A 13,776-nucleotide genomic window follows, 5' to 3' on the forward strand; every position below is an offset into this window, starting at 1 on the left:
AAAGAAAATACATGTGGTTAAGCGGAGGTCAGGAGGATATATCTTTAAGTGAACAATTATCTCATCAAAAATTAAGAGGATTTAGAAACAATTCATACACAACTCAATCCGCACTCCAAAAACACGGGGCCTGTAAGATATACTTATGGTTTGAAAATAAAATGAGTTAAAAATTTTGTTTGTTGGATTAACAAATAATAGTGAATTTTGAGATATACATATATGTTAATCAATATTAAATGTATTTCATTCTGTCAAAAAAAAATTAAATGTATTTCATATTAGGTATAACAAACTACAAGTATATAAAAATATGTATATTTATAATTAATCTTCTCATAATTAATTTTCTTCCCGTGCGTTGCACGGGTGTAAATACTAGTATTGTGACATTTAAGTGTTAGGGCATCAACACAATAGTTTGCTTCATGTTGAATGTGATTAACCTAGACATTCCAATCTCATGAAGAAAAGGTTAACGATGAATGGTAGCAGTAAATTGATTTTGTATCATATTGACGACATGACTTGAATCAACTTTTAAGATGACACGAGTCAACTGTATTTCTCTAGTCATTTGACAACCAAATAAAATACAATAACTTAGTAAGTAAGACGTGCTTGCTAAAAAATCTCACAAAGTGACCCTAGTGATCTCTAACAAGACTGTTATAAGTTGTCTTACCATTTATGTGGGAGCCATCCCGGTTGATTTTAACAAATCGAGGAGAAGGTTTATCCATTGAGTATTGTGGCTAGTTATATTCTCATCGCGAGATGCAAGAGGGAAATTTATCTATTTCTCGGTCTAATAAGTCATATTAACCACCTTGGAAGTAATGTAGTTACAAAGTTCAGCCTCTTTAGAGAATTCTAAGTTATTATGGTCTTTCTAGAGAGTCTGAATCTGACACATCGAAGAAAATAGGCCAATTGGTGTTGCTAGCTCCAATGGTCTTTGTCATGATGTTCCATTCAAACCAAACATGTAAGCCATGGTTAAAGAATTTAGCCAATTGTCGAACATGATGAAGTGATTATGATACTATTGAACATCCTCAAAATGTAGAAGCATGTACACCTGGGGCACAAGTCACCATTTGTTTTCCGATGGCGAGCTCTTACTGCATTTGTAAGCAACGATCCATGAATTAACTTCCAGATAATTGTATGAATCCCAGTATCAGTAGTATCATTATACAAACTACTAATAATGAGTATCAGTAATATCATTATACAAACTACTATAAGATTGTAAGTTGTTTTTAAACTAACATTTTCATTATTGCAAAGATCCCAATTAGGGATATCACTACCTCAAGTCATTAAAGCCTTCAATTTAAAAATTAAGTCGCAGATAGAATCAGGAAGTCGATTAACAATCATATCCCAGCTTCAATTCTAATTTATCGCATAATTTGACATAAAGTACTTGATTTTCCCATGAGGGATGAAGGCCTTGTAACGTTCCTCTAATGGACCGCGATTTGGGATCCAAGGATCTCTCCAGGAGCGAGTTGTGTGTCTGTCAAGAAAGAGTGAAAAAACCACATTTGTATTTAGCATAGCTTGTCGAGTTATGTCGTAGTTTGTCAAGAAAGTTTACACATATAAACTTGATTTAACGTTATAAGATTTTGAATCTGAGACCACCCTCCACATGTGGGCGGCAAATCAATAGTATTTCTACTTGGAATAAAGCTAATTTACGTGTCAGAAACAACATAAGGTATGATGGATCTAATTCTTTAAATTAATACTTAGTTACAATTTTATAGATCACGTTACAAAGAGAAATGGGGGCGCCTTCTACCGTGGGATAGGAGAACAAGTCCCCTACGGTAAGTTAGTTTTGTTGTACTGATGGTAGCAAGTTAGTGCAGGTATTTTCATTTAATTTAATAACTTATAATAAATGTTTTCCCATTTTTTCTTGTTATATTTGTTATGTGATGAAAGTTAAAATTAATACTTAAAAAACCTAATCAAACCAAACTGAACCAAAAATCTAAATATTTATAATTATTTATTCTTTTATTATTATTATTATTATTATTATTATTATTATTATTATTATTGTTATTATTATTATTATATATTGCATTATTATGTTGCTAGTTGGTTTTTAATCTTATATATTGCACTAATTTAATCTATATTATTATTACTTAATATATTTTAAAAATAATCGATAATTTTCATACTATTATTTTAAATTTTTTTAATATATTTTGTATCAAACCTATTATTTTACCTTGTTTGCGTAATATTAATATTAATAAAAAAATTATATTCTTAAAAAAAGTAAATAAAAAAATATATTTTACATTTTGGATACAAAAAAACCGATCCAAATTAAACCGCATATATTTGGATCAGATCGGTTCAATTTTTTTTTTGGAATAGTCGTCCAAACTGAACCGAACCGCATGTGAATTTTATTTTGGATCGGATGACACTTTACCTCAAAACCGATCCAAATCGCACCGCAAACACCCCTAACAACAATTTCATTTTAAAATATAAGAAATACTTAATTTTTTTTCTAAACTAAACAAGACAAGAATTTTTTGGCTATATTAATAAATAACTGAAAATTATAATCTACTAACTAGTAGCAAAATAATAAAAATCATATAATGGTTGTTCAATTTAATATTTAAATTTAATAGGAAAAGTATTAAATTAATAGGAATAACTTTTTTATCAATTATGAAACATGAAAAAAAAATCAAATTTTCAATGGAGAGAACAGTGTTAAGATTATAATTTGGGCTGTTCCTTCAAAAAATAATTTATGGGCTGCAAACGTTTTCGAACATCTACTTGCACAAAATATTCGATATTATTTTTTTGAAGGAAAAATGTTCGATATTTATTATCAAACAAACAAATCCAGTATTTAACTATTAACATGGTAATTTTGTCAACAAAAAAAAACTATTAACATGGTAATAACCTTATAATGTGATAAAAACCGTCTAACACTGTTCAAATAAGTTTCCCTTCTCAAATCTGGTCCATTGAATTAAAAATGACTAAATCTTATGGTAGAATAAAGCTCTCTCACGACAGGAGACTTGTTTTGCTCTCTCACCGAAGCCTTGGCCAGGCAGGCATAACTTGTTAACTTTACATGGCTCTTTACCATGGACGGACCTATGTTTGGCTTGGTATGGCTAGCCACGCCAGTCTAGCCCAGACTAATTTTTTATTCATTTATAAGAAATTCCAAATTATATATTATATATTTTTAATTTGGTAATGTAGTTAGATATGATGCTTTGTTCTAGCTTGTGTTTTCTTATCTTGTAATCATGGGTTCAAGTCCCACCTTTTGTGTTTTTTTCATAATTTTTTTGAAAGAAAATATATGAATAACATAAATTGTAAAAACGATCAAGTAGAATCGAATTCGCAAAGTAAAACTCCATTGAATGAAACTTCATCCATTAAGTTACGGGTAGTATTTGGGCGACATTGATATGACACTTCTGTAGTTCCATGAACATTCAAAAATCAATAATGTATTTGACAATACTATAAAAACATACTATCACTAAAGGAGACACTCTTGTGTAAGGTCGGAGTGTATGAGGAGAAAGTTCAATATGTTTCAACCCTAGTTAATTTTCCAATTTATCATTAAAAATGAAACATATAAACGAAGTTTCATTTGTTTTCAAAAGCAAATTTCATTGTCCCCATCTTTTATTACCAACAACTATATAGGAAAAAAACGATGCAAGAAGCAAAATTTAAATTAAATGTATAACAATAACAAGCAAGCTAATGAGAGTTTTTCTCTTGCATTTTTCTAACCGAAAAACCTTAAACCGCTGAAACATCCAAGAAGTCTTCTTGGTTGATAGCCACGAGTACGAAACTTTGCAGCTGTCTCCTCTACCTTAAGAATTTCTTCCCCTTTTTGAGCTTCAATCATTGCCTTTTTCTCTTCTGCTGATTTATGAATTTCAGCTATTTTGTTTTGCATTACTTCAACATATTCACTCTTCTTTCTGTCCAATTTTACCTGTAATTAATTTATACAAACTTTCATGTAAAATTTGGTTCATATAGCTATAATTGAAAGAAGAAAAAACCAATCAAATTGATGCAAAAATTGAGCACATGTGATGTGACCTCAATTCCTTTGAATTTTGCTTCAATTGATGCTTTCTTATTATCCTCCCACAAATCAACAGCAGATTGCATCTTATATGCCCTGTTTAACATTAATTATCATAAGAAGATATCATTCAGCTAGTCATTATAGAAAATTAAATTGGATATTATTATTGAATTAATGTCTAATATTGATACTATTTGAAAGCTTTTATATCTTCCTTTCTAGCATCTTACCTATTCTCTACTTTTGTCTTCTCATTTTCTTCCCATGCTTTAATTAAAGCCAATCTTTTCTGTGATTCAACCCTTGCTAGTACAGCATCTAAAGGAACTAAAAATTGAGTTAATCATCTCTCAAAACAATTTAAATTATTAAATATAAAAAAAAGGGAAAATATATAACCTCTGTCAACTGAGTCCTTTGTATCCGTTCCAGCAGCAGGAGCTGCAAAACATCAATAAGGAACATTGGTAACAAATAAACAAAACACATGACGGGTTGAATTAATATATAAGTTTAGTTTGTCCCCATAATTTTACTAAATTTCCATACCTTGCTGATTTTGTGTTTAATTGAATTATATTAATTAATTTTTTTCTGAAGAAAGACATATAGTACCATGGAAAGAAACCTGTGCAATTCATGCAAATAATGATCCATATAATTTGTAATTGTAGCATTGATAGTAATTAAAGATCAAAGATTCAAAGGTTCTTCCACCTTAGAGAGGATTAAATATATGCATGAAACGTACGTCTATTTAGAAATAATAATTAGACAAATCCTAAGTATCAAGTAAAATAATAAAAGCAACCAAATGCTTTAAACAAAATACACCAAAATAAATTCATACATCTTAGACAATCAGTCTAACTAAGAAAAATCTTTATCAACTTGAAAGGAAAAAAAATATTCTTTCCTATCCGAAAAAGTGGAATTTGATACCCAACTCTACAAAATAATTAGCAAGTTTATTTAGGATTGTTTTTGTCAATTTCATACTTAATTTCATAGGCTAATATGACGTCATCATACAACTGCACGAATCAAAATAAGGTTTCACTACATAAAAATGTATATGTTGGGTTTTTTTTAAAGAGGAAATGTATAGTTTGGGTTGAAATTTTGCTTTGCTTTATCTTAAATTAAATAGTAAAGATAAATGTTCTTATATCAATTTATTTAACAACCAATTAAGCCATTCAATTACATTCATAAGTATAGGCGATCGACGAAAATTTGATTAATTAAAAATTAGAGAAATATAGATATTTTTTTAGACATCAACTAACTAGAAAGAAAGAAATAAGATGAATACGGTAAAAATTGCTAACGATGGTCAATATTTAGAAGCAAATTAAGCAAATAGATGAATAAGGATATGAATATGATGAATGTCATTGTGAGATTCAACTATTGTCATTACGATTTTGTCATTTAAAAAAAACATAAATTATGAATGTAATTGTGGTGTGATATGTGTGATACATACTTTGATCAAGTGAAGAAGTAGCATGATCACTCACGACACGCTCCTGTTTAACAACACTGCTTGAAGTTCCTTCGTTCTCCGGTTCCTTTTCTTCAAGGAAGTAGGAAAACTCTCGAGGTTCAGGTTCAGATTGAGGTAGCGGAGTTGGGGTGTCAACTAACTCTAATTGTTTGTTTTTCGATTCTTCCATAATGTATTTCTAGGGTTACAGCAGCAGAATTTCTATTAAACTTAGAATATGTTTGTGATCACACTTAAATAGAAATGAAATTGTTGTTTTTGCTTACAACAAGCCAAGCTGTTTGGTCACCACTCCATTGGCCTCAAAGGTTTATGTAAGAGACATTGTGAAGATTCAAACGGGGTCCACTAATAGACAGTTATGCGGATATTCACTGCCTTGTCTCTTATTAATTATTTCAAATATTTTTACCATATATTTTCTGTACTTTCTTTTTATTTAATTTGGGGTTCATTTCACAATTTACATTTTACACTGCTTGTATGCCAACCAAAGGTAAGCTATTCAGTTCCATTGAGATGTTGGTCACGAGATGAAATATTTTCATGGAAGATTTTTTAAATTCTATTATAGTAGAACTAATTGATAAACCAAAATAGAGGTGATCTAAATCAAAGCAAGGCGTTTGAAGTTTTGGCTAGGACTTGTGAAAATGTCATTCAAAAAAAATTTTGGTCAAGAATGTCATCCACTTTAACCCTTTATTTAAACTAATGTAATTTAAAATTAGAATTTTATATTGATTTAAAAATATGAAATTTAGATTTGATTTAATTTAGTTCAATCTTTATCGTATAATATAAATTCTTTTTGAATCATTTTTTAAGTTTATTAATATATTGCTTCAAAAAAAAAGTTTATTAGTTTAATATTTAGAACATTGTAAAATGCTTTTTTTTTAGGGATTGTAAAATACTTCAAAAAAAAAACATTATAAAATAAAGGCTTAAATATGTTATTCGTCCCTGCAAATAGGGGTCGCTTAAAATTTCGTCCCAGCAATCGCTAATCCTTTTTTTCCCCTGCAAAGTTTAATCAGTTAAAAATTCGTCCTTTGACCCAGTTAATCACTGCCACGTCAGCAATTTACCAAAAATGGCATGGGAATTGACGAAAATACCCCTAGCTTATTTTTTTTTCCTTCAAAAAAATTTTTTTTCCTGATTTTTCCCGAATTTTTTTTTACAATTTTTTCTCCGAAAAATTTCAGTTTTTTCAGTTTTAATTTTAACATTTTTTTGTCCGAAATTTTTTATGATTTTTAATTATTTTTTCAGATTTTTTTTAATTTAAAAAAAAAAATTCAAAATTAAAAAAAAAATAAGCCAGGGGTATTTTCGTAAATTCCCATGCCATTTTTGGTAAATTGCTGACGTGGCAGTGATTAACTGGGTCAAAGGACGAATTTTTAACTGATTAAACTTTGCAGTGGCAAAAAAAAAGGATTAGCGATTGCAGGGACGAAATTTTAAGCGACCCCTATTTGCAGGGACGAATCACATATTTAAGCCTAAAATAAATGAGATGTGGTCCTAAATGTATAAATTAAGATTGAAAACTAAATTAACAATAAAGATGATTATTTTTTCAAGAGAATATTGATGTTTATTCTTTGAAAATACTAGGTTTTTTTAATAAAAAAAACCATCACATTCTTTTAAAATAGGGTAAATTGTTATTCTCACCGTCTTGTCCTTTCTTTGGTGTTAAGGAGGGCCAAAGTTCCTCTTCCCTTTATTTAAAATTTACACTCCTCTCACTTGGGATATTGAAGGAGTAGCCTATAATTTTTTAACATGAGCTAATATATTCTCTTAATATTGATGGAGTAGTTTATTTAAGATCAACACGTACTCCCTCTGTCCCAAGTAATAAGAGGAAAAAAAAACAATTCACATTTATTAAGAAAACTAAAATATAACAATTTGGAGTATTGTTTTTTGTGTTCTCCTAAGAATAAGTTTCAAGAGAAGATGTAAAAATAATTTTCATTGGTTGTGGAGAAAATAGGAGGGAAAACAAATTTAAAGCAATTTGCATTTAATTTCATGTTAATAAATAAAGTTTTTTTATTGGAAAAAAATGACTTTTTGAAACAACATGATTAAATTGGATAAAAGTTGATCTTTTTTAATTATAATTTAGGATAAAAAATGACTTTTTTTTTGTGCTCAAAACAAGTGATGGGGGAGTGAGTATATTTGAGATAAATTAGATAATGATACAATGAATAAAATAGTGGTAGTTAACAAACTTATAATAGCAATTGGCCAATTGTAAACGGTGTTAAATCTTTAGAGGAATAATCTTTCCATGGTTCTATTCAATTTAAGAGATTAATCTCTACAGTTATACATAAAAAATATCACATTCACATAAAAAAATTATAATGGATAAAATATTTACTTTAATTTTTTTTAACAAATTAATAAATATAAAAATTTGATACCATCTATAAGTATGTAACACTCATTTTATTATTATTACTGGAATAATGGGTGAACGATAAGGTTGTTAACTCTGGCTCTCAAAGAAGAGTTGTTGGGTTTTGAATACGATTGATTCATTAGATTAAATTGGATCATAGACTACTCTCTTTTCGCCCAATTTCATTTAAAAAATTCTGAAGACTATCCATCTATACGTTATACACCTCCACACACTTTGATGCTGGTAGAACTCGGGATAAGTATAGTTTTACTTAAAAAAATAGTTTCTAAGATGATGAATGTTTTCGTTTATAAATACATGGTCAGACAATTTCTTATCTAAAGTGAAACTCTTAACACACCTCTCACGTTTAGGAATGAGCATATGCTGCATGACATGGATGGTTTGATAATGGTGACTTGACAACAACTGACGCAACATGTCTTAGATAAGTTTTAACGGCATATTATCATTTAAGACGAGTCTAAGTCAACATCACAAAACCGTCTTATAAGATGAGAGATGCTACCATATATAAATACATTATCAGATTATATCTCATTAAATGTAAATGTTTTAACCATTGCTTCACTTTAGAGGCTCATAACTTTTGGATGATTGGAAACAATAAACTGAACGCATCCCCTCCCCCAATCCAAACAACAAAACAATGATCATGCCATGTAAATTTCAATATAAAATGTTATAGACAAATTACATCTTACGTTGAAATTTGTACCGTTTGATTATTTTCATATTTTTATCATATAGTATTTTGATACCAATTAATCGATGGAATTTTTTTTTTTTTTTGGTAAAGGAAATTATTTAATTATCATGAGAAGAAAAATTATTATTTTACGTTAAATGATAAGATGTCAAACTCTAGCATGTTAGGAAGGCATTATGTAATATATGTTGAAGGTGGACCACTTGACATCTAGTCATTTTTGTGGTCGATTTGCACGTATTTGTATGAAAAGGAATCTTGATATGAAAATCATTCTATAGTTCATTTCGAGTGTTTTAGGTTTTGTTCTTACCATTGAATATGAAGGATTACATATTGTGTGTTTTAGTTGTGGCATTGTGGAAAATATGGCCACAATGCGGGAACTTGCCAAGACCACAAGATTTTTTACGTGAAGAAGATTGTGTTCGCAGTAAGAAATGCTAGTTTGTCTACAGTTTAGGTTTCAGAAGTGCAACAACCAATAAACCTAAATTCTACAAAGAAGAACCCTTTGGCTCATGAGGAAACTTCACATACAAATGAGGAAGATATTCTATCATATTTTAGTCTCTTGATGTTGGTCAAAATACCAAATATGCAGAAGCAACTGAGTAGTGCAGCTCAACCGAAATTTCCGGAGCAAAAAATAAAAATAAAAATCATGAATATACTAAAGGAAAAAATCATGAGGTAAAAACAAATGAATATATTAATATTGACGTAGTCATTATAGATAAAGATTATAGGAGTGGTGATTCGTTGTTGCATCAAAAAAATTCATCATATGAGGGGCCCACATCAAAGCTTGACGGGTTTAAAGTGAATGAAATATCCCATTAATATTTAATTTGTTCATTTTTAATTTTTTTAATAGTGCATATTAGTTTGATTTGATCTATATTTTTATTATTTCATATGTTTCGAACATAATCAATATTTTTTTTTTGTAAATATAACATAATCAATCATTATTATTTCATAATGTTAATTTTTAGTATATTAAATGTTATGGTTTCGTCAAACTTATGTACAATTGTATTAATACGATTTTTTTCAATTGTAATTTTGATCATTCGAAAACCGATCCAAAGTAAACCATATTTAATTTGATCGATTTTGATATTTTTAAAAATGGGTAATTCTAACTTAACAAAACCGCACAAGACTTTAATATTTGATTGGAATGGTTTTTGCCTCAAAATTGATCTAAATCGCACCTACTTAACTTTGTAAAATTATAATTTGAAATGTAAACCATTATGTTTCTATTGTTTCCTAACTTAAATAGTTTTTTCTTTGTTCCTAATATCCAACTTAAATAATTATCCGAGCTTCTTCTTAACTTAATTTATACTCCAACTTTGTTAAAAAATAATAAAAAAAATATGATCTTGATCACTTAGATTAGATTTGTATTTTTTTGTCAAGTAGTTTTGTGGCTAGAATTCATCACCTAGTAAAAGACTCCATATTGGATCTCAAATTCATGTGATTATTGTTTATTGCAGTTTTTATTTTTTATTTTAGTTTCTAAATGAACATAATAAAATACATTTTTTTTTTAGGAAACATAATAAAATACATATTAGCGGATATATTTAAGGACTTATTTAATTTACTATCATTGAAGTCATTGGGTCTTTTATAGATAATTTTATTAAAAAATTATAAATAAATGATGTGTACATGTGAGACTTATTTAAAATTCTTTTTAGTTTACTGTCATTGTGGAATAAGTAGGGTGTTCAGGTTTTGAAAACCGAGCCTTACATATATTAAACAATATCTCTACCAATCGAGTTAAGTTATGGGGAATGATTTGTATGTTTTTAACCCCTCCTGATTGGATCACATTTGTATGTCATTTTAAAGTGTTTGTTTAGAATTTAAATAAAAATTACTTCATCAAAATAATTATTTTTTACTCTAAAATAAAAACCATTAGGATTAACTTTTTCTAAAATCTATTTTTTTAAAGAGATCAAAAAGAAAATATATCCTTTTAAAGCAAAAGGTGTGCCTAAAAGAGCTTAAAACGTGTCAACAATACAAGTAATAAATGCAAAGATAAAAAAGATGAAAAATAAATTACATAGTGACTAGGCTCATACAAACCAAGAGGTTAAACTATCGACAATGAAAATCTATGAAAGAATTCGCCATCAAGAGTGAAGTTTGATGCGATCGAATAGCTGCTCAAAAGTAAGCTCCGCGTTACAAAAAATTTTAGCGCTCCGCTCTTACCAAATAGTTCAGATGCAAGACAACCAGATTACCTGAAAGTAATAACAAATATCCTTTTTAAACATACTTCAATTGTCAAATTGCGGAGCATGATCACCGATGTCGGCTGGGATGACAGAGAATTCTCAACCACTGCAAAACAATATCTCGGACACCACCAAAAAAATCACAATCAACGAAAAAATGATCAATTGTTTCCTTTGTTCCTCCTTTCACACAAAGCAACGAATCAGATGGTACCACACCACGACAAATTAAGTTATCCTTTGTTGGAATTTGTCTATTAAAAATTCTACAAGCAATTTTTTTTTAAACAAGGAGGTAATATGTGATCTAATTAAATTTTTTTTAAAAAAAGTAATTTTTTGCGTAGTAAACAAACATAAATAGTTTCATTTTTTTTAAAAATCTCTAAAAAATCATATTTTTTTTTAATTTAAAACAAATGCACCCTTTAATTCTAGCAAAAAAAATTATATTTTACAGATTTAAACTATTAGTTATATTAAAAAATTAACTATTAGAAGTGTCCTCGGGGTGCCAACCTAAATGGGATGTCGACGACCCTTCTTGATGCATGTCCTTTCACCTGGCTTAGCAAAAAAAAAGTTATATTAAAAAATTTAAACGAGAAATCCTTACCTTTTTGCACGTAAACAAGGTTTTGGGTTTGAACTCCATCTATGCAACAATGTTAAAACTTAATTTATTGTCTATTAGAGTTCTGCAAAATTCAAAAGATTAATCTTCGTAGTTGCATGCTGATTATAGTTGCTTTTAAAAAAACAAAATTTGTATTCATTTTGTAAGTGGCTAATTGTGAACTTGAGTGTTTTTGGAGTTGCGTAGTTTAACTGGTTTGAGTTAAGAGATAAATAATTGGATGTCCTGATTCAAATCCGGACGAAGGAGAAAAAAAACTAAATAATAGTTAATTTTGTTGATGCATCGGCATTAGGACTAAAACACTATTCCAAATCGACCCAATTCCACTTCTCCCACTTTGTTAAACCTGAAAGAATTTTGTTGTTTTGACATCCATAATTTCTTAAAAACACATGGAAATGATCAAAAACACTTTAGCAGTAGTTAACTACCGCTGACTTCAAAGCAGAAAATCGAAGGTAGATAAATACCACTAATTTTTTTGGTCATTTCAACGTGTTTCTAAGAAACAATGGATATCAAAACAACAATTTTCAACCTGAAAAACATGGTACTAAAAGCCCATGGTATTCCTTCAACAACAAAAAAAAAAACCCATGGTATGATGGTAAGATCTCTTGCATCCCCCTATTAATTAATACTTAATATCAAAATACAATTCTTGTAAAAAAAAAAAATCAAAATACAATTACCGTATGTTATATTATATGTGTTTATCTTGATCTCTCACACTCATTTTCCATCTTTTATATAAAACATGTTTTAATAATACACAGACACGAAATGGTTGGTATTTGACATTAATTTCTTTTATCCCGGAATTTCCCTATAAATAAATATACCTCTTTATCCACCACATACATCTCAACCTTATATTTTTTGTTTCACTCAACTCAACTAAGCAACTTGTTCATTTTCACACACTAGACCAATGACCCGTGCTACCGCACGGGTCCTACCACGTAGAAGGGAATCGAATCAATGAAAATAATGTAATCAGATAGAAGTTTTATATCATACATAACAAAATGAAATGGTAGCATACATAACAAAAAGGTTTGAACATTAACCATCAAGATACATTACGAAAGACTTCGTGATAAACAACATTTGAGGTCGTATCAGTGCTCTCTCCATCTCCATCAACGATTAGTATTTTATTTGCGAAAATGAAAAATATAACATATGTTATATTTGCTTATATTTGCTTAAAGTAGAGAATGGTTGTATTTGCACAACTAAGTGGTATTTAAATAGGTAATTGACAATTCTCTTTGTTAATTTCAAATGTGAATGATCATAGTCTTCTATTGGTAATAATAAATATTCATTGCAGCCATAAAAGCAATTAGAGCAATAGTAATTGATTAGCATAAAATTGAATAATTTCTTTTAATAGGGCTTAATTGGTAGAGCTATTATTAGGGCGATTAAAGCAAATAAAGATATTGCAGCCATAAAATTAGTAATTCGATTTGTGCGATAAGCACGTCATAATTGTTTTTAATAGGGCGTAATTGGTAAAGGAATTAGCGCGTAATTCATAAAAACAATTAAAAGTAATTATCAAGCAATTCAGGACTATGTGCGAAACGATGACTTTGCAAAGCTTTTCTATATAGCGTGACAAATGTGTTTAACATATTTTTTCATGGTTATTTTTTGTTATTGGAGCATATTTGATATATAGCATATATAGCATATGAAGGTGAGAAAAACACAAGAAGGGGGGGGGGGGGGGGGGGGTTGAATTGTGTTTTGAAAAATTCTTCAATTCTCCTAAAAACTGAACACACTGAACAGAAGCTAAGTGAGACAGCTTCTGAAGTGATAATCAGAATCTAAATGCAGCGGAGTAAAACAGAGAGAGAGAAGAAGAACGACACAAAGCAATTATACTGGTTCCTTCCACAATCCGGAAGTAGTCCAGTCCCCCTTGCACTTCCAAGGAGATTTCACTATGAGTAATATCTGATTACAAATGCTCAAGCACACAAGCAAGAGACTTCCTTTGCTCAAGCACACAAGCTAGAGACTTCCTTTGCTCAAGAACACAATCA

The 13,776-nt window shown here is 29.3% G+C and overlaps 1 protein-coding gene across 2 annotated transcripts; it reads right to left on the reverse strand.

The window, feature by feature from the left end:
* Window positions 1-3,729: 3,729 nt before the first annotated feature.
* Window positions 3,730-5,928, reverse strand: LOC146934129 (remorin 1.4-like). Of its 2 annotated transcripts, none has more exons than XM_085705995.1 (5): window positions 5,622-5,928; window positions 4,532-4,573; window positions 4,363-4,450; window positions 4,144-4,225; window positions 3,730-4,033 (listed from the first exon to the last, which is right to left on the reverse strand). In XM_085705995.1, the coding sequence occupies exons 1-5, from the start codon at window positions 5,809-5,811 to the stop codon at window positions 3,818-3,820; spliced, it is 618 nt and encodes a 205-aa protein (XP_085562121.1). In that variant the 5' UTR covers window positions 5,812-5,928; the 3' UTR covers window positions 3,730-3,817. The 2 variants fall into 2 exon arrangements, with proteins under 2 accessions (XP_085562121.1, XP_085562120.1); XM_085705994.1 differs by having other exon boundaries at window positions 4,363-4,459.
* Between the last annotated feature and the right edge of the window lie 7,848 nt (window positions 5,929-13,776).

Source organism: Medicago sativa, chromosome 4, assembly GCF_051527215.1.
Source record: "Medicago sativa cultivar Bolivia chromosome 4, Bolivia_mono, whole genome shotgun sequence".
Lineage (NCBI taxonomy): Eukaryota > Viridiplantae > Streptophyta > Magnoliopsida > Fabales > Fabaceae > Medicago > Medicago sativa.

Excerpts from the sequence above, each read along its gene's own strand:
- LOC146934129 (XM_085705994.1), bottom strand. The coding sequence starts at position 5,811 with ATGGAAGAATCGAAAAACAAACAATTAGAGTTAGTTGACACCCCAACT. Across the intron at positions 4,574-5,621 it reads TACTTCTTCACTTGATCAAA|CTCCTGCTGCTGGAACGGAT; the intron begins GTATGTATCACA and ends GATGTTTTGCAG. Across the intron at positions 4,460-4,531 it reads AAAGGACTCAGTTGACAGAG|TTCCTTTAGATGCTGTACTA; the intron begins GTTATATATTTT and ends CTCAATTTTTAG.